This window comes from Balearica regulorum, chromosome 9 (genome assembly GCF_011004875.1).
Source record: "Balearica regulorum gibbericeps isolate bBalReg1 chromosome 9, bBalReg1.pri, whole genome shotgun sequence".
NCBI classification, from domain to species: Eukaryota; Metazoa; Chordata; class Aves; order Gruiformes; family Gruidae; genus Balearica; species Balearica regulorum.
Window position 1 is genome coordinate 10,796,680 of NC_046192.1, and position 20,506 is coordinate 10,817,185.

The 20,506-nt window shown below is 37.0% G+C and overlaps 1 protein-coding gene across 4 annotated transcripts in view; it reads left to right on the plus strand.

The window, feature by feature from the left end:
• Nucleotides 1–20,506, plus strand: part of COL4A3 (collagen type IV alpha 3 chain) — a 66,539-nt gene that overhangs the window by 16,400 nt on the left and 29,633 nt on the right. For 2 of the 4 annotated variants that reach the window (XM_075761044.1, XM_075761041.1), the window contains exons 3-23: nt 732–821; nt 2,521–2,565; nt 3,035–3,079; nt 3,375–3,437; nt 4,149–4,202; nt 5,044–5,070; nt 5,672–5,749; nt 6,760–6,822; nt 7,308–7,343; nt 7,457–7,498; nt 8,924–9,001; nt 10,860–10,922; nt 11,194–11,250; nt 12,802–12,837; nt 13,569–13,613; nt 15,041–15,094; nt 15,474–15,515; nt 17,162–17,249; nt 18,336–18,371; nt 18,716–18,880; nt 19,992–20,084. In XM_075761044.1, coding sequence (XP_075617159.1) covers nt 732–821; nt 2,521–2,565; nt 3,035–3,079; nt 3,375–3,437; nt 4,149–4,202; nt 5,044–5,070; nt 5,672–5,749; nt 6,760–6,822; nt 7,308–7,343; nt 7,457–7,498; nt 8,924–9,001; nt 10,860–10,922; nt 11,194–11,250; nt 12,802–12,837; nt 13,569–13,613; nt 15,041–15,094; nt 15,474–15,515; nt 17,162–17,249; nt 18,336–18,371; nt 18,716–18,880; nt 19,992–20,084 — 1,300 coding nt within the window. Of the gene's footprint in view, nt 1–731; nt 822–2,520; nt 2,566–3,034; nt 3,080–3,374; nt 3,438–4,148; nt 4,203–5,043; nt 5,071–5,671; nt 5,750–6,759; nt 6,823–7,307; nt 7,358–7,456; nt 7,499–8,923; nt 9,002–10,859; nt 10,923–11,193; nt 11,251–12,801; nt 12,838–13,568; nt 13,614–15,040; nt 15,095–15,473; nt 15,516–17,161; nt 17,250–18,335; nt 18,372–18,715; nt 18,881–19,991; nt 20,085–20,506 lie in introns of those variants that run through there. The other 2 variants (XM_075761042.1, XM_075761045.1) reach the window with 2 other exon arrangements.

The following is a 20,506-nucleotide window of genomic DNA, read 5'->3' on the forward strand; positions in this document are numbered from 1 at the left end:
TTGCATTTTCATTATATTTAAGTAAAAAACTGAAAATGCCCCTTCCACTGTAACTTAGCCTTCTGTATTCTATTTGTGTAGCTTTTATCTTCTGTCTGTCTTTTACATGATTTGGTTATTTGAACTTGACCTTAAAAAACACATGAAAAAGTAATTGGGTGTCCTAATCTCTGAGACTCAGAACAATATTTAAAAGCTGTCACTTAAAGCAAACTTCTTTTATTCTATTTGAATGGTTTTGTTTCATTTGACTCCCACTGTTTCTTTCCATGGTTTGCATGAAGAGAGATACTGATGATCTGGAACTGACCTTACTGTACAGCAGCAGCCATTAAGTTTGCCAACTACAAATTAGGGCTACTATGATGGATTTGGATTTGTGTTTCTTGTAGGGACTAAACACAATATAGAAATACTAACAAGGAATATGTATCAGCTGCTTTATTAAACTTTTCATGCTGCCAGTTAACTTCTGTACTCTGCAAAATCTTGAGTACTGTTGTCTTCTGATATCTTCAACTAGACTTATGAGCATGTTACTTAAGTGGTACTATATGGCCTAGACAGCACACAGGCAGGACCACAAAAACAGGTCAGTGTGGGCAAGAGTAACATATCTGCCACAGTAGCAGACAGATACATAGAAATTAAGTAACGAATGCCTTAAAAATAACTTACCAAAAGGAGAATTCATGGATATTTTAAGAACAACTTTCTCTTAATGTTTACAGGGTGAAAAAGGCTTTCCTGGTGTTCCAGGTCCACCTGGTCTTAGAGGCTTTCCTGGTCCAGAAGGGCCTCCAGGGCCACAGGGACCAAAGGTAGGTGTGTATGTGAAACACGCAGAAAGACACACAGGGAAACCACTGCACTTGACTCTGGAAGTGAGCTATGACTGAGTAGAGAATTCTGTTTTAAAAACCAAAACCAAGCCAAAACAAAACCTGTTGCAGAGTTATTTGGTGAGGGATGTTGTGTGGTCACCAGCTGCAATGGTCATTTTTGGCCGAGTGGAAGTATCTGATACGAACATGGGCTTTTATTGTCAGTTGGCCAGTCGCCAGTGCTAAAGCACCTGGACTAAACTGCCAGAGGCAATGAACATGGGTCTAAATAGATTTTAGCAGCATAATCTCAATTTTGTCTTAACAGTATGCTCTGACATCTCTTGCTGGAAAGAGAGGAAACAAGCTACTACTGAAACAAATACGAAAAATGAATTTAAGAAAATTTGAGGGGAAAGATGGTTTTTAAGATAAATCTTGGTCTGTTTAAGAAATACCTAGTTGCCTGCAGTACGGAGAGAGTGACTTCAGTGACTTGGGCTTTCTTTCCCATATGCCTATACTGAGCCTAAATATGAATTTTCAATGACTCATACATGAGCAGAAAAAACCAAATTGTTCATTAAGAAACATTTTATTTATATTTGTCTTGAGAAACAGCGTTCCTGCTGTCATCAATAAATCAGAAAGGTACAGCCACAATCACATTATGTCTAGGACCTGCATTAATGTGTCTCCAGCACTTAACCATACCTTTAAACAAAATTTTTTATCATTTTAATTTGTTTGGGTGTTATTGCATTATTCTGTCCTATCTCATTTTTACAATACTTTGTGGAACTGATGGATGCTCATGGTGGATCTCGTACATGTTGTTGAGCCATTTATCTGAACTCACTGAAAAGTATTTAGTAGGGCATTTTAATAAGTGATAACAACTTCTGCAAGAATGGCAAAAAGTAAGGATAGTTTATCCAGCAGTAACATCTCTCTTAGCCTGAATGCCATCTATTGTAGCGTATTCCAGTTAGCTTTTCCTTTTCAAAGCCTGTACTTTATCTGAAACAAAGTGTTGCCCAGGATTTTAGGAGCCACACAGTTCTGTAGATTCCCCATTCCTTTCTGGGAACAATAAAAGTTTCTTGCTATCGGTAAAGCTCTAAGTGTCTTGAAGCAATTCCAGCAGGTTCTGTCTAGACTGTGCTGTGGCATGCTTTGCTGTCTTCTTTCAGCCTTACTCTTCCATCCTGCTCAGCCTCCTTTCAGCCTTCTCCTGGCTTTCCTTTCCACGCACCACAGTGCAGGTGAGAGTGGCTGGTACATGCATATCCCTTATCATTACATGAACGTCACCCATATCTGGGAGCCAAAAAGCTGTCCTGAGTACTGGTGAGGCTTCCAGCTGTTTCCTCACAGGAAAGCACTTCCAGGTCTCACAGTTTGGACAGCTCCATAGCAACTGCTTCTCAACATACTCTGACTGTTATTTTTTTGACCTATGATGAGACACATCCCCCATAACACTGAAAAGGAGGGCAAGATGCCAAGATTTATGCAAGTTGTATTAAATGCTTGTTTGCTTTAGTGTCTGTAATAGGCAAATAATTTTTTATTTATTTATATAGTTTTTTGTGCACATGTTGGTATTGGTATTAAAAATATTGCATGTCCTGTTGACATATATGTACTTTTTCTCAATTATATTGAAATACATTGTTTTCCATTTGTGATCTAGGGTTCTCCAGGGCTTACAGGCTTAGCTGGACCCAAAGGTATACGAGTAAGTATTTATATTTTAAGCAAACTTGTATATATTAAATGTCAGGTTAAATGCCAACTTGCTTCAATGATTTGTGAAAAATAAAACCATTATGTATGATTTTGAAGTATTTTTAAAATGTATGACATGGGTGTTATCTATTTTTTAGAACTTTCGCCTTTTTTGCTACACCTTATGTACAATGTTTGTGCTGTATGTATTTAGTATTGGGGTGTGCTATGAAAAAGTCAGACTAGAATTCCATGAGGAGTTGTTTTGAGTTTTTTTCTGTGGTCGAAACCAGTCTATGTTAATAGGGCATAAGCTACTGTTATACTTGGTTCAGAGTCAGAAGGGTTAAGGAAATAATGATCTCTTGACAGAATCATGCTTGCATTCATTCTTCTTATGAATGCGATCAAAAGGAAAACTGCATCATGAGCTTTTGCTTAATATTTGTAAAATTATTCCTCTGTTTTTATATCATTAGGGAGTCCCAGGAATACCTGGATTTTCAGGTCCCCCAGGCCTTCCAGTAAGTACAAACAGAACTGATTTAACCATTTCTTTCTTACTACAGTCTTCAGTACACAATTATCGTCAGCCTAATGTGCTCCCTCTAGTCTCAACATCAGCATTGTCTCTGTCAATTAGCCTAGAGATAGCAATCTTAGCATCAGCAGTTCTTACTCATTGTAATGATTTAAGAACACATTGTAATCTGTCAAGTCTTGTGAAACACTGCTCCAACATAAACTCTTTCAATGTTGCTGTAGGGTAGTATGAATGTGCGAAAACAAAGCTTGTGTCAATTTTGCACTTCTTTTTAGGGTGAACCGGGAACTGTTGGTCCTCCTGGGTACTCGGGTGTTCCAGGATGCAATGGCACAAAGGTACAAACCAAGCTGAATGTTACCTAGATTGTGTTTGGCTATGTTTAGGAATGGCCAAAAAGCATTCTGAATTTTTTCCCCCAATATATGATGACTTTGATTTGGTTTGGTTTGTGACTTTATCAACTGGGAAAAATTTGCTGCCTTTTTGTGCAAGATAGATAATTAAATAATACATGTTCATGGCCTTTGCTAAAAAGTTAAGAATAACATTTGATATTTTGACAGATAAAACTTTTTAAATTAAATTCAGAAGACCTAATCAGTTTTGTCCAATCTATCCTTCTGTTGAAAGGGTTATAGAAGAGATAGATAATGAATTTTATTTCACCAGTATGTAGCTTGCAGTTGACAATTCTGAAGTCCTCAAATTAAAAGAAAAGGCTTAATGTTAAGTTACAGGTTTACTAGTTTTTCTTTGCTCTATGAGCAAATGCTTCCAGCATTCTGAAAGAGGGAGTCAGAAGAATGCCTACGACAGAAAATGGTACATTTCTAGTGAAACAGTAAACTGATCTGACATAGCTAATAAAACCTGGTGTCTGGGATACAGCCCAGACTCATACAGTCAGGCTCTGCCCCTTCTAGCAAACATAGTGATAACGCAACTCAAAATTTTGGCATGATAGCATAAAAGACTTCTTTTGTAATCACATTTGCTAAAATCAGACCAAACAATAATATGCATTAATAGTCACTCATTACTTTCAGGGCGATCGAGGTTTTCCAGGTCCTCCAGGTAGAAGAGGTGCTCCAGGCATTCCAGTAGGTGTCTGTGAAATTCATGATTGTGTGCATTTCTACATAAAGCCATTCACTGAAGGAATGTAAAGCCTCACATTAGCTGGCCAACTGTTTAACAACAGTTGAAATATATAGGTATCCCCATTTTATTAATATGGAAACTGTGATAAAGAAACCAAAGTTAGACGTAATGCTTTATCTTCTGCATATTGGGCCTCAACTTCTTAGTTAATGAGTGCATGCAAAATCATTAACTGGTGTTAGCTCTTTAATGTCTCAAGGGATACTCATGAAAATTTACCACTCTCATATCTAAAGGTGTCCAATATATATTTAATAGATTGCAGTTTCATTTCATGCCCAAATATCTTTGAGAATATGGCCTAATTAAGTCAATAATAACCAGGAATTAAACCCAGAGCTTCTCATTATGGTTGCATTGCTCTAACCCTGGGATTTGTTTTTTCTCTGTAGAAATGTGTTTTTAAAAGAAACCTCTAAACAAGAAATGGAAAAGGAACGCTGTCTGTCAAGTTTCAGTGGCTTCAAATCTAATCACTTCTAAACATGATTTTTACTTTATGAGCTCTCCTGATTTTATTTATTTATTTATTAAGGTCAGGCTTCGAAACTGTTCTGCCTTCACTTGTGGAGTCATAACTGTGAGACTGGACTATTTTTTAACAATATGCCCTTTCTTCTTAAATTGAAGTCTGGCACAGTAAACGTGTACCTGGCTATAAACTGTGTCCATGAAAATAAGTAACTTAGCACTAGGCTCAGAGAATATTTACAAGGTGTCCTTTTGCCACTGTCTCTCTTAACTTTTCTATTTTAATAATATGATTGTTCTTCTCCCTAGGGTATTGCTGGCATCAAAGGAGAGAAGGTCAGTTACTTACACCATATTACGTGAAATATTTATTGATGATCAACTGCTTGTGGGTATCTGCTACTGGAAACGAGTTCTTAACATCTTCATTCATGAGAAACAAGGTCTACTTTCCAGAAGCAGCAACCACAAACTGTAGTGTTTCCTCTGTACTAGCTGCATTCACCCTGGGCTTACAAAACAGTACATAATTTTTTCCCCTTTAAATACTGTTACTGTGTGTAATGAATTTAACCCTTTCAAGCATGCAAAGAACTAAACCCCTGCCCCAAACAGCTTATGAATTCATATGGAAATCTGCAGATGCACCAGAGAGTATTTTAAAGGCAGAAAAAGTAAAAAAAAAAAAAATTGAGGGTTAGGACAGTGAGTAACATAGGTATGTTTGAAATGAAGAGTGCTCCTAACAGAGAACTGGAATGCCTGAGAAAAGTATATTCTGTTTAATAAAATCTTTTAAAAGGTAGAACTATCCATAGTGAACATCATTATGCAATTCTGATGTCACTTATTTCCCTATAAACTGTATTAGAAGATTTGTTCCACTAGACAGTTCTACAGCATAACTTTTTATCTTCCTTTTTATCTAATTGTCCAGGGGTGCCCTGCAGATGGATATAACCAAGGGTATGGTGCAAAAGGTGATCCGGGATTGCCAGGAATGCCTGGACTTCAGGTAATTCGGAATTAATTCAGACTGTGAGATAGATAGATAGATATGTATATATATTAAAATATAACATATACATTTTGTATAGATATAGTATTTTTTACAATTATTTTACTAGTTTCTAAACCAGAAAATAATTCTGTGCCTTTAAAAAATTATTAACTTTATGTAATCTGATTAATACAATATATTAAAAATATTTCTTCTGACTTTACAAAATAGAGTACACCAAGACAATAGCAATTAATTTTGCCATCAGAACCAATAGTGGTGTCCATTATGTGTTAGTAAAGTGAGATAGGGAAGTCAGGTTTCAGACAAACAACAATACTTTAGAAATGGAGAAAAAACGGTCATAGATTTAGGGGTTTACCCCTACATACAGAGTGGGGTGGAGTGGGGTGGAGTGGGGTGGAGTGGGGTGGAGTGGGGTGGAGTGGAGTGGTTGGAAGGAACCTACAATGACCATCTAGTCCAACTGCAAAAATTCCCCATGAAGTAAGAGTAAACAGATTAGACCAGCTGAACTTCTACAGGACTATTAACAAAGGACAGTATGATCCATAATTAAAAATGGAGATTAATAGGAGAAGGCAAAGCAGACATTTCTTTTGACTGTTACAATAAATAGAGGGCATTAAATTAATTTTAATTTTAATTTTCCATGTCTTTGAAAATGAGGTAGATAATTTATGGTGTAGAATATTCAAAAGATTAAAGGCTTATTAGGGCTAGCAATAGGACTATATGAATTCTGAGCATGTCCACAGCTAACCAGCACATACATCTTCACTTCAGTAGTTTAGTTTTAGAACAGAAATTTTTTCTGATGTTTCAAAACATATGCCAACCAATGGAGCAGTGAGGAGGAATTATACTTTTGTGTTATCCTAAGACAGGAAAAGGAAATCCAGAAACAGTGCTGCTTCTCAGTTATTCAGTTCATTGAATTTAGCATTGTGGTTTGCTCATAATCTTGCCAGGAGATTTATTCCTGTTTCTGTTTTAATATGCAGGGTACCCAGGGTGCTCAAGGTTATCCTGGGGAACTTGGACCACAGGGCCCTCCAGGACCTTCAGTGAGTATTAACTTATGGCTCACTTGTTACTTTAGCCTTCCATTTTCTGAGAAACCCATGGAATACAAGTACCTGACTCTCCCAGACTTATTTGTGGTCTAGAGACTTGTGTATGTAAAATCCATATCCTTCTGTACACATCCAATTTTTTTTTTTCAGTTTCTTTTGATTATTTTTATGCATGATAATTTCCATGTTTTCAGAAGCATCCTTGTGCATGTAGGCTTAAATTTTGATTTTCAAATAATTTCTCATAAATTCACATTAAACACTAATGTGTATAACTGTACTAGAGATGTATGTTTGCAACTAGACTTTATAGATACTGTTGTCACCCACTCACAACAAACAGCAGTTGTAAAGACGGAAGAAAGAATAAAAATAGTGATAAAACTCATGTGAAAATGGGGTACTTCAAAACACCTACATTGGTGCTGCAGATTGTAATTTTTTAAATTAAGAAATTTGGTTTTCCTTTTTTGTAGGGTATGCCAGGGAAGGCAGGACCTCCTGGACCTAAGGTAGTCTCAGATTGGTAATAAAAATGAAAACTTCCTATTATGTCTAACATCAATTATTTCATTTTGTAGGTGTTTTAAAAAAATAATAATAACATTTGGGGATTTTTTTACAGGGTCTTATGGGACTCAAAGTAATAGGAACCAAAGGAAGAAAGGTAATTGTATAGAATCCTTAAAACATTTTTTGAGTTTTGTTTCTATTTTCTGCTTTTTCTGATATACTGTGGTGAAATGTTTAGGGAAGTAAGTAGACTGAAATAAAAATTTTCAGTATATATGTAGAAGTCTTTTATTGGAAAATGGAAACATGGCAATTAATATCTAAGAACAAACTGTTTTCACATAAAAGCTAATGATATAAACTTCCTGATAGAAGGGTAGAAGCCTAAGAGGAGCCAGTAGTTAATATTTACTAACACATAACATTTAAATTCATTTATAGATCATTTGCACAGTGTTCCTCAATGCTTATGTAAGCATGTAAACATTGGTAAATATATAGCATCTGTAGACTCACAACTTCTTATGGCCCACATGTTTTCAGTGTCAGCCTTTGTGATGCTAGAAAACCTCCCAGATTTTGAATAAAAACTGGATGATTTGTTGCCTATGTTCGTACTTTGTATCCCATATAAGTGACATTAAATTAGAAATGACTACAAATATATATATATTGTCTCACAGGACCTCAGCCTGCAGTTGGAGGGCCAGTGTAGTCAGTCTGAGTCTCCTTAAAGGATCCTTTCAAGAACTTGGGGCATCTCACAGTTATGTTAACTGACCTGCACAGGTTCAGCTGTGGGCTGAAACAGCACTGTCTGACAGTGGGATTGGTTTTAACTCTGTAATTACTACCAGCAATGTGCTGGAAGTTTCCTGGGAAAATTTCTGTAAATAGAATTGATTATTCATTAGCATGAGCTCAGCTGACCATGGAGCATCTTGCTTCCTTCTGAAAGTGATGCATTCTTTGCTGTTATGCTGCAAGTGCACTGGCTTAAAATCACTGAAAATTACGGATGTTGTTTTGTTGAGCTCCACAAGAAAGATCAGGTTTAGGACTTTCCCTAAAAGATCCTTAATGAAAAAGTGTACTGCGATATTAATATTTTTGGTTAAGAACACATGAAAGCTAATTTTATCTGTCAGCACTCTGTTACAATCATCTCCCTGTAATACCCAGACTGCAGTTTTAAGGATGTCACCAAAGACAGATTGTTATGTTACTGATTTACTTAAATTGGGAGTAAAATTATAATAAAGGAGATACTTTGATTTAGAGTTAAAATGGTTATATAACTTCTAAGCAAATAGTATCAAACATTGAAGATAATTCTAACAGAAATAAGCATATGTGTTTTTATGTTTCTCAGCTAGGAGAAGGCTGTCATAGTAGTCTTAAGGCTTCCATATGCCTTTTTATTGGAAGATAAATGGCAAGTAAATAGAAATGTTAGCTGTACTAACGGCTAAGTGTAATGACAGAAAAATTTTCACAATGTCAGAAGAATAGCGATGGTAATTTGAAACAATAAAAATACACTGCTTGTAATTGCTCTATTTTTCTTTTTTCTTTCAAGGGTGACACTGGGTTAACTGGACCCCCTGGACCACCAGGAACTGTTATTGTGACATTAAGTGGACCAGACAACATGACGGTAGTAAAATTATTAAGCATCACATTCAGATAAGCCATCTTACTAGGTTTTACTTTGAGAGGACGTTGTTATCTTCATTGTTCTGATAACATTTCCTTTTACCCATCCTAACATTTTTCAGACTTGTTTAGTTAGATACTAAGCTCTTCTTAGAGTGTGTCTGTACAGCCTGCTCAGCTGAGGCCTGTGTATTCACATGCACATCTGCACAATGCCAGTGGAATGCTAAATGCTTATTAGTAACCCACCTGCTGTGGATTTCTGAGTACATGAAAAGTAAATCACTTTAGCTTCACCAAATCAACATGAATTTTCTGAATGGCTATCAAAGCCACAGCTATGTTGACCTCTGGGTCTTGTCACTGAAGATATCAAGACTCTGAGCTAGCAGTGTTTCACAAAAGCTTACAACATGTTCGTGTACATTTCATATTTTATTTTCTCATTGTTTTTACTGGAACATGAGTAATTGTGCAAAGTGTTGGGAAAACAATGAGTCTGATTCAGTTTTCATTTTAAATATTGCTTTGTGAATTAAAATTCTTGCATTTTGTCCTTATATAGGACTTAAACAGCAATAGTTGAAACACAGTTTTAGTCTTCACATATTAATGGAACAACTCTTCACCCTGTTCTTGACTGTGTTCCTTATTTAATTTGAATCTAATCCATGAAGTTGCCCAAACTCCCTCTCCATTATGTGCTAAAATAAAAAATGAATTTTGCATCAAGACTGTGTTGGGGAGGGAAGAGAAAGATTGCAGAAGGAAGGTTCAACTTTTAGGCACAGCAGCTCTTCCCTATTTAAATCAAATATGGACCAGCTGGAGCACTTCCTAGGCACAGCTGTGGCAGTTTATCATGGGGTAACAGCAATTTTTCAGAGACATTGGGCATTAAGGTTTAAAAGCCCCTCAAAACTCCTTACATAAATAGTTTGAGGCTTGGGTCTAACTAGATAATAATTAAGTAGTCCATAAACTTTGGCTTTACAATGACCTGAGGATGTGTCCTAAAACATAGAATCATGGAATCATAGAATGGTTTGGGTTGGAAGGGACCTTAGAGATCATCTAGTTCCAACCCCCCCTGCCATGGGCAGGGACACCCTCCACTAGACCACGTTGCCTAAAGCCCCATCCAACCTGGCCTTGAACACTTCCAGGGATGGGGCCTCCACAACCTCTCTGGGCAACCTGTTCCAGTGCCTCACCACCCTTACAGGGAAGAATTTCTTTCTAACATCTAAGCTAAATCGACCCTCCTTCAGCTTGAACCCATTACCCCTTGTCCTGTCACTACTCTCCCTGATAAACAGTCCCTCTCCAGCTTTCCTGTAGGCCCCCTTCAGATACTGGTAAGCTGCAATTAGATCTCCCCGGAACCTTCTTTTTTCCAGGCTGAATGATCCCAACTCTCTCAGTATAATAGTACTACAAGTAGGATAGTCTAATCTTGAGCCCACAGAGGCAAGGATAGCATGGGTAGCCACTGCATTTACATATTGGAGGCAACTGTAGCTCCAGTGAAGCAACTAAGGTTTATTTGTTTTTCACTTGCAATTTTTGCCATTTCTGGGATATTTACTCTAGTCCCTTTGCATACAATAACAGCTAGGTCCTTTTGAACTTGCTATGTTCAGAAATATGTGCAGAGCCAGTTTCTTTTTCAAACATCATAGACTAATTAGGACTGCTTATATGATGTTTCAGTTTCTTTTAGTCATTTAAGTAGAACTGTCTCTGCTTGAAGAAGCTTGCTGGTAACATAAGGATTTCCTATTTGTAAAACTTGAGTGTTATGGTAAGCACAGAAAAATCCAAAAGATGATACTAAATTTTTATTTTCTGTGTAATAGGACTTGAAAGGAGAGAAAGGAGAGAAAGGATCAAGAGGACTTGCAGGGCCAATGGGGTTAACAGTAAGTGACCAGAAGTAAATCTCTTAAATCCAGATGTTCAGGCAGCATCACCTAGAAAATGCTACTCTTCAGAGTCCAGTATTTACACTACCTATTCCAACCTTTAATGAACAGAATAGAACTAATGAATAGAATATCTATTAATAACATTCTAACTGTACTTTACTTTTATACTTCTTTTGAAAGATAACAAGATTATAAAAGATGATACATTTAATTTAGAAAATGTGAGTCTCAAAATATGTATGTCTTGAGGGTGGTTTTGTTACAGGGGCCGGTTGGTGATTCTCAGAGTGAAAAGGGTGACCGAGGAGAACCTGGAGCACAGGTATGTGCAAACAATTGAATAAATGTTAGTCTTTCGTGAAAAGCAGTTTTGCACCATTGTTGCTTTCCAGCTTTTGTTTCAATACCACTCAGAGCAAATTTTCTTAGATTCAAAAGCTCTTTCATCCAGTAAACCAGACTAGAAAGCTGGAAGTCAGATGACTGTTCTTGTAGGTTCACACACCATGAGTACCTGAAGTAAAGGTCAGTTGATGGTGGATGCGATTCTGTTTGTTTTGCTGTCAAGGTTCTACAGTTGAAACAATAAAACAAAAAAAGTGCTTTTCTGAACACATACTGGCTTTGTAGTGCTGGTGTATATGTAGAAGAGAATTAAAAATGATGGGTTTACTTAAGGCAGCAGACTTAAATTAGTATACTCAATCAGCAGGTATGTGGACATGTGAAGAAAGTTGTCGTAAGGTTATTCTGTTAAAAGGATAACATGAGAAAAAATCATATGATGATTTTAAAAAGCATATATGTTAAAATATAATTTACGTGAGTATATCTAAATTTTGAAGAGAATTAAATAGAAAGGTACCACTTTTCATTCAAATGGTTTTCAAACTTAAAACTATGAACTCAAAACAGTTTACCAATGTGCAATCAGGGGAGAACCCTAAAATATCCAAATAAATCAAAATGTTTTGTGACATTTTCCGAACAAAATATTTTTATTTCAAATACATTTTGGAAGCAGTATTAAGAAAAATAATTTTCAAATGAAATAGTTCATCTAGTCTAAACATACATATTTCCTTGTGGTAGCAATAATTTTTTCTTCCACAAGGAAAGGTATCAAGACAAGCCCAGTACTACCTGTAGATTGCTCTTTCTTCAATTTTATGGTGCTATAACAATTATCTTTATTATTCGGATGCATTATGAAAGTTTTAATTTCTATTTGAGTTACTGGTGTAAAGTACTAAAAGTTCCTACTATCCAATGTGTGTTTCTTCCTCCATCTTCTGTGTTTTTTCCATATTATGTCTTCTGTCCTGTCATGCAGTATTTTTTAGAACTCTTCTTAATTCACCTCTCCCTTTCTTCTTTGTGGAGGAAGTAGTACAGCACCCTTGCTTTTCTGCCTGTTGACCCTGAAGAATGCTAAGGAAATAAAATTCTGTTAAGACATTGACTGCTTGGCTATTCTAAAATTAAAACAAAATGTTTCCTTTTGCTATTGAAATTACATCAGTGAGCACAAAATATCAAATGGCTCTGTATTTGCCATTCTAGAAAAAATGACTATTTTGTGCAAGCGAGTTTTGAGCCTGTGGTGACATCATTCCAGCTCCCCTTCTTCTCTTCCAGAGTACCACCTTTGGTTAAGTTCTATCATCTTTTGAGTATTGCTTTTTTTTTCTGGTGCTTACATTGTAATTCATGGTCTGGTCATCTTTTTCAAAATTCTTTTGAGTTTCATTGATCTATTCTGTGCAAAACAAGTTTCTAAAATGTACTTTCTCCCCTGTTCTAAGCTTGTAATCTTCCACTCCCTCTTTTATCTTACCTCACTACCTTCCTGCTGTGGATTTTAATGAACCAGGTTTTCCTCATTTCTGCCTTCAAGGTGGCAAGTAAGGTATCCATATTCAGAATTGTGGTTTCATTTCTTTCTGTTTTTCTCCTCACTTTCTCCCTTTTCCCCCTCTCTTTGTCTTCTTTTTTTGTTGTTGCTATGAATTACACAACATGTATTGTTGCCCCACTAGATCCCAGGACCCCAGCAGAAGGCTGTCTAATGTGCTGCGTGCCATAGAAAACAGCAGATAACTCTGGCACGCTGCCTCCTTCTGCTCTTATTTTTCCAACTACTGCCCTACTTCCAATACCTTTGAAGTGCACTCCGTATTCTTTTTCATTAAATAATTTCAGTTCATCTCTTTTAACCCCATTTCCTGTAAGAGAAAAGTTTCCCTTCAGTATCTTTCCGTGCTCACCGTTAGAAGGGCTGCTAGATGCTCTATTGTTTTATCATTTGTCTTGCTTCTGCAAGGACCTGATTTTGCACCAGGCTTTCTGCACTTGCCTGGCAGTTTGTGCAGGTGAAGTGTCTGCCTCAACTAATCCTCCACAGGATAGGATTCCATACTATAACAGGGAGAATATCTTACTCCCTGTTTTGTAGAGTTTTATGAACATTAGTTATGATTAGAAATAATGAACATTTAAAAAATAACTTTAATGGCTTTTCAGAATTTATAAAGAGCTAAAATACAGTTATATGAACAGCATTTAGTTGTTATGTGCTTTGAATGCAATGACCCCTCTTTTGATCCTCTTAATGTTTTTTATTATGTTTTTCCTTTATAGGGTAAACCTGGAAAAGAAGGTGCCCCAGGTCCACCTGGCTTACCGGTAATGAAGGAAGCCTTCTAAACATTTTCTGAGTAGCAGTCATCTGTTTGTCATGGCCATATCTTCTTATCACAGCTTTTTCCCATTGCAGAATGTGTTTGAAAATATTGATTTGTATACACTGTGAAACATTCCCTTTCATGCGGCTGGCCTTGGGGCATACCATGTTCTCATAGTTGTATGCAGGAGAGGGAAGCTCAGTTCATAGACGTCTTTTCTGTGTAAAATAGAAAGACCTGTTGCTTGCTGCTGACTGTCAAATGATTTTGAGACGGGATCCAAGTTATGCAAAATTAACTGTACTGAACTGAAGTCTGGTTAGTCACACTGAAATTTTTGTAAAAGAGTTATAGCTTCACTTCAGCATAAATCAAGAAGCAAAATTAATTTTTTTAATCACTGGAATCAAAGACATCCTTTTACAAAGAAAAGTTATTGTCAAGGTCACAGCTGCCATGGACTGAAACAAGATGACTGACAGATACTAAAATTGTCATCTTGTCATCATATAATTCTTAAAATATGCCATTTTATAACCAAAATGATCTTGTTTATGTACTAACTTAAAAGCTAAAGTTATTCAAATGTATTTGTAATACTGTATTCAACTGGTTAATTACCAATTCTGTATTTCACTTACACTTTAACATTATCATTATGGTCACAGTGACCTTACAAATATCTTATCAAAATTCTTATTCAGAATAGCCCATTTCACATATGTCTTACTAAAATATCATTATCATCATGCCAAAACAACCTTTGCAGACAGTCTAAACGCATTCCAGTCTGACAAAGAACATGGAATGACAGACCGCAAAGCTCTAGTGCCCCAGCTGACAGAAAGAAAACTTTCTGTCATGACAAGGACATGTCATTGCTCTGATCCCATTTGAACTTTACTAACTAGCAGAGCCTTTAACTACATAAGCCTCTGAGAAGTCCCTTTTCCTTGCACATATATGCTTGCAGAAAGCCTTAGCAGCACTCTGCACTGTTTTCCCTCCTGGTCCTGCTGACGCCTCTTGAGATCAGCACCATCATGCAGACTGACCAAGTCCTGGGAGAGGGAGGAGGGAGTTGCTGCATGTGAGAGTTTCACATTGTGTTCAGTTTCTCCCCTTTCAGCAATAGTACTTTGCAGAGGGAGAACAAACAGGGGCCTCCTATGCTTGTGCTATCCCAGTGGGCTCCACCTTGGGATTGGTGAAGTGTGCCATTATAAAGGCAGGTTTGGATGAGACCTGTGGTATTTACCACAGACATGGAACCGTGTCTCAAATGGAGTTTTCCCTGAGATTTCTTCCCCCACGCAAGTCACATTCACCTTGCCATTACCATGAAAGATTAAAGCTTTCAATTTTACATCTTACTGATGACAATGCTAAGAGATAAATCCTCATAAAATTGTGTACTGTCACCTGCAGGGACAAAAGGGTGAACAAGGCAAACCGGGACTGACTGGCAGGCAAGGAGCTAAGGTATTGTCTAATGGTTTTGTTGTTGCTTATGAGGATAAGGCATGTTTTGGGGTTATTATATCATTTTATTTATCACTCTGTGTGCAATATGTTTTATTTTACCTAAAAGATGACAAGTAACGATATCATGGAATAGGGAATGGATCAGCTGAAATAGATCATGTATTTGAACTGGTGTCCATCTATGCCTGCTGATGTGTTCCTGTAGGCTTTGGTGTATTTGGCTGAATAGTTGTGTAAGGAACAGAGACGGGGGTGGTGAAGGACTGGTCAGGAGCAGAAGTTCTTCTTTAATGAGCAATGTACTGAAGTAACAGTGGTTACCAAATGTCATGTTGTGTATTGTTTTTAATAAACCCATTTTTGTCCTCTGATGAAGGGCATGAAAGGGAACGCTGGTCCACCTGGAGCCTGTGGTCAAGTAAGTGTAAATTATATTCTTTATATCATTTTTCTAAACCATTAGAATAAGAATAAGCCAAACTGACTATGAGGCAATAGTGGATGTCTAGTGATGCTCTGATCAAGGCATGGCTTTCTCAAAATACTGATGCTGCTGGAAGTATCACAGAGATGGCATATTCCTTCACGTAGAGGTGGATGCATGATCAGGGCCTGGTTAGACATCACTCTGTTGCAGCAATTTTGGCAGGAGATTGGACAGTCACAGAACAGTTACAAAAATTCACAGGAGTTAATTTTTAAACCAATCTCTAATCAGTTCCAGAACAGTTGGTGTTAATTTTAAAATCTTGAAAGATTTTATCTTTAATCTTTGAAGACTTTTTAAAGAAAGCAAGAAATGCTATGAGTACAATTTCTCTGTCTAGTTATGCTGTCTCGCTAGTGGCTTTCTTAAAGGCTCCATGCGAATTTAATGGAAACCTTCTGCCCAAATGGTTCAAAAGAAATAACTCTGTAAAAAGCTAAATCATTTGTGATATTGACAGAGTACTAAAAAAACACTGATTTTCAAAAATTCAGTAGGAGAAAAGTAAAAATTTTGAATTTTAATTTTAGGCAGTTTTTTATTCCTTTTAAAATTAGTGCATTTGAATTTCAGTGCAATGTTTATGTATCAAGGCACAATAGTTATTATAATACTGATTTGCCTGTAATGGTGCCTGTGCAAAATAATTCAGAAAATAGCAAAAATTTATAGTTATAAAAAAAAAGAGTTACAGCAAACTCCATTTTTATTTTGCCTGTTATTTGTCGAAACTTTGAAACATCATAATATGAAACTTTTATAAATTAAGTATTAATTTTTATAGGAATGACTTTTTAATGCACATGTGATTTAAGTAGTTGATTTTTTTGTCTGGGTTCATGTATGATTATTTAAAATAGTAGTGTAGTGCTTTGAGCCAATGAAATAGACTAAGTGATGCCCAGAGGTTTCTTTCAAGAATATTTTCTATTTCATGCTACCACAACATTTGTGATTGAGTCTCCATTTTACACCTTGCCTATATAATTGCATGTGCAGGCAGAGGAGTTCTCTGGGAGTTGAACTGAAAGCTGGAGAGGGATTGTTTACAAAGGCAGGTAGTGAAAGGACAAGGGGGAACGGCTTTAAGCTGAAGGAGGGGAGATTTAAATTAGGTATTAGGAAGAAATTCTTCACTATGAGGATAATGAGGCACTGGAACAGGTTGCCCGGAGAAGCTGTGGATGCCCCATCCCTGGAAGTGTTCAAGGCCAGGTTGGATGGGGCTTTGGGCAACATGGTCTAGTGGAGGGTGTCCCTGCCCATGGCAGGGGGTTGGAACTAGGTGATCTTTAAGGTCCCTTCCAACCCAAACCATTCCATGATTCTATGAATTGAACTGAAATCCCAGCCCCATTTATTTGTACAGGTCTCTTGGCATTATCTCTGTATAACAGTTGTGATTTTTATTTCTGGCTGCTTGGAATTAATGTGTGATTAGAAAGGTCTCATGGTGTCACAGCATCAAAATTATGAATGAGATCATAACATTGTTCTAACCAAATGTTCAATATGAGGCACTGTGCTTCTCTCTTCATTCTCACTATTCTTTCTTTTCTTGCCATCTTTCTCTTAAGACAGAGTATTATGATAATGTGATTGGTGAAAAAGGAGATGAAGGACCCCCCGGACCTCCAGGACCAAAAGGTCAACGTGGCATGCCTGGTGAGTGGGACGTGAAAACTAGAATCTTTTATCAAGAGCTTCCCACTCAAATGGCTTGTTGCAGGCTAGGTTTTCGAGCATTCAGCAACCTACTTCTGCCTCTAGAAGAGTATATAGAAGTTAGTTCCATCAGATTGCAGAATTGAAATGTATCCTGAGACTTTGATTTATGGCCATATTTCCTCTTAAAAAGAATGAAGCTGACATGCTTCTGCAAATAATTGAGTTGAGCACCTAAGATCACTGACGTCCTGTCTCATGACCTTAGTGGACTACTGCATCAGCACATTATATGTATGCCATAAACATACGATCAGGGCTGTATGTCTCCTGTTAAAGGTCATGCACTTTTTTATCTTATGTTTGGTTTGGGGTTTTTTTGGTAGCTTTCACAGTTTGTCTTATGCCATTTTTATTGCCTATCATTCCAAAACAATAAAGATATGCAAGTGTTTATTTTGTTTATTTTGGCCATGCTGTAAAATTGAAATGTACTGATTTATTATTTAGGCTATCTCACAATATAACAATTTGTGGGCTGAACTCTGAGGCAGCATCTTGTAGGGTATATCTCATGCTCATCCAGCAAGTCCTTGTCTTCTGATGTTCTAGTTTTACAAATATTTATGTATCCAAGTGATTATGTTGCATTCAGTGAATACCCTTTACTGTTACAAATCTACTTACATACTTCCAAGGGCTGGCAACAGGAAAGTTGAGCCTTGCAAAATATTAGGGCATTGTTAAGGGGTGGTATATTTACTACAGCAATAGTGGCAAAAAGAAGCAAGTTTGCAGGCCTGTAGGTCATTCCTAAGTAATTGAGTGCATCCCTACCTGAGATAAATGTGGTGGATGCTATTCCTACCTGTTGTAAACATCCATATCTTGCCAGATTTCAGTGAAAATTGTCAGTATGCAACAGTTGCATAAATAGTACATGCATACTCAGGCAAAATCAAATTCTTAAAAGATAAAATAAGCATAAAATGGAGAAGCCCAGAGTTTGCAGTGAGTATTAATGAGTAGTGACTTTGCAGAGTTTACAGTGGTTTAACTCAAGTTCTAAATACATTGCTTTTGCAGGGCCACAGGGTCCTCCCGGAGATGCTGGTAGACCAGGTATGTGTAATGGTCCAGTACCAACAATAAAATTCATTGTTCTTCCTGCCCGTTATACTGAATTAGCTTTGTGCAATCTTAACTTCAGATTATTTCAGGCATATCTCTAAGTGGTAAAAAATTGTCACCCAAAAGCTTTGATGGGCCAAGTATTTCAAGAGAGCTTAAAGATCATTTTAAAATGTCTTCACATGGTCATTGTGATTATTTATATATAGCAAGATGAAAATGAGTGGGATGAACTCAGTATGTTTGTCTCTCACTCATCCTATTGAGTACTTAGTTTGCTTTGAAATACCATTTCTTCTTTAACTTAATTTTTGTATTTTTTCCATTTTGGTTAGGTGTGTCAAGACCTGGTCCGAGAGGTCCCCCAGGATCTCCTGGGCCAAAAGGAACAAAGGGAGAGAAAGGACAAACTGGCGTGTGTATTGTAGGCCCTCCAGGACTACCTGGTATTACTGGCAGACCTGGTTCTGTTGGATTACCAGGCCCTCCAGGAGAACCAGGTGATGTTTTAGTATTGCATACATAATGAACAAGAACAAATCCAGAGTCATCTCAATATCTAATGTATGAGATTATATAAATACATTACTTATAGAGTGTATTTTGAGCAATATGGTTGAATAGAATTTCTCTTTGGAAATTTTGTTTTAGGATATTCATGAAGCAAAGGTCTGTGCTCCATTGCTAATGAGTTTCTGTGTAGAAGATACAATGACTTCCCAGTATAAAGAGTTCTCACCTTTTTGTATAAATGTGACTATAAAAATCTGCTACACAAAACCAGGAAAGACTAGTGAGAGAAAGTCTGTTTTTAAAATGAATTCTTCCAAAAGTTGTAGTAAATCTGTAAAACTAAATTAAGAAGAGGCTAATTTGAAAGCTAGAGAAATCACTTGCATGTCTTAGTGGGCCTTACAGCAGGTTTGACGTTCTGGCAGGATGAAAATAAAGCAGTAGTAGTTTATAAAACTTCTATAAAATGTATTAACTAGGAATACCTCTTTAACTAGAAGTACCAAGAGCATCATGTTTCTTTTATATGCAATATGGCCAAAACAAGTTTTTCTGAACCAATACCAATGTAGTGCTTCTCTTTTCTTTCTCTTTCAAAAACTTATCTATCCCCCAAATATATTACCTTAAGAAGAGCTCGATGCATGCTCTGTTTTTCCAAAGTAATAGTAAATACACCAGAATAATTCTTTCAAAGATAAATGAGCAGCATTAATAATTTGGGATGAAAAGAAAGGTTTCCTTTTCATTCCTGGTAAAAGAAAGGATTATGTTTCTGTTGATTCAAATAAAATGAAAATACTTTCCCCAGAAGCTACTAAGCTTTTTAAAGGCTAGACAGATGGATCCAACCATCTACTGAGATTTACTCCGGCATTACCATATTTATCCTCAAGTATTTCCAGTTACAAGTGTTTTGGATTTGTCCAGGTAGTTCTCTCTCTTAAATGAATCATAGAATATCTCAAGTTAGAAGGGATCCATGAGGATCAGAATATTGTCTCCAGCTCATCCCTGGAACTTTTTTTTCTCTTAACAAATAGAAAATTGTCTGAATAATCTGCTGATGTAATGATGCCATGCGCATTTCTTTAACAGGTAGAATAACATTTAGAACAGGCCCACCAGGACTTCCTGGAGAGCCAGGGTGTACAGGGCCTCCAGGACCTCCAGGAGATACTGGCATGAAAGGTCAGTTTCAGAAAACTGTCACTCAGAAGTAGATGGTACAATCCGGTAATGTTCCTGGATCATCATGAAATTTTGAATTTAATTTACCTCTTAAGCCACTTGATGAATTTAGAGATATAAGAAAATTCAGTAGGGATAGCAAGTTGTCTTCCTCCCCTGCCAATAAACAGCAGCTGAAAAAGCAATGCGTGTGCTAGTGCTACAGGCCAGTTGTGCAGCACTGTGGCCAGGGTGTAGGTCTTCACTGGGACAAACAGTTATTACAGGTTTGATAGGGTTTTTGTAGTCTCCCGTTGCTATGTTCAACCCTAACAGTTGTTCTCTGAGAGAAGGTTCCTTCAGGAAATATCACCACAGGAGCTGCTGAATCTCTTTGCCACTTGCCAGTCATTAAAGTCACCCAGGCAGTTAAGGAGCCATGT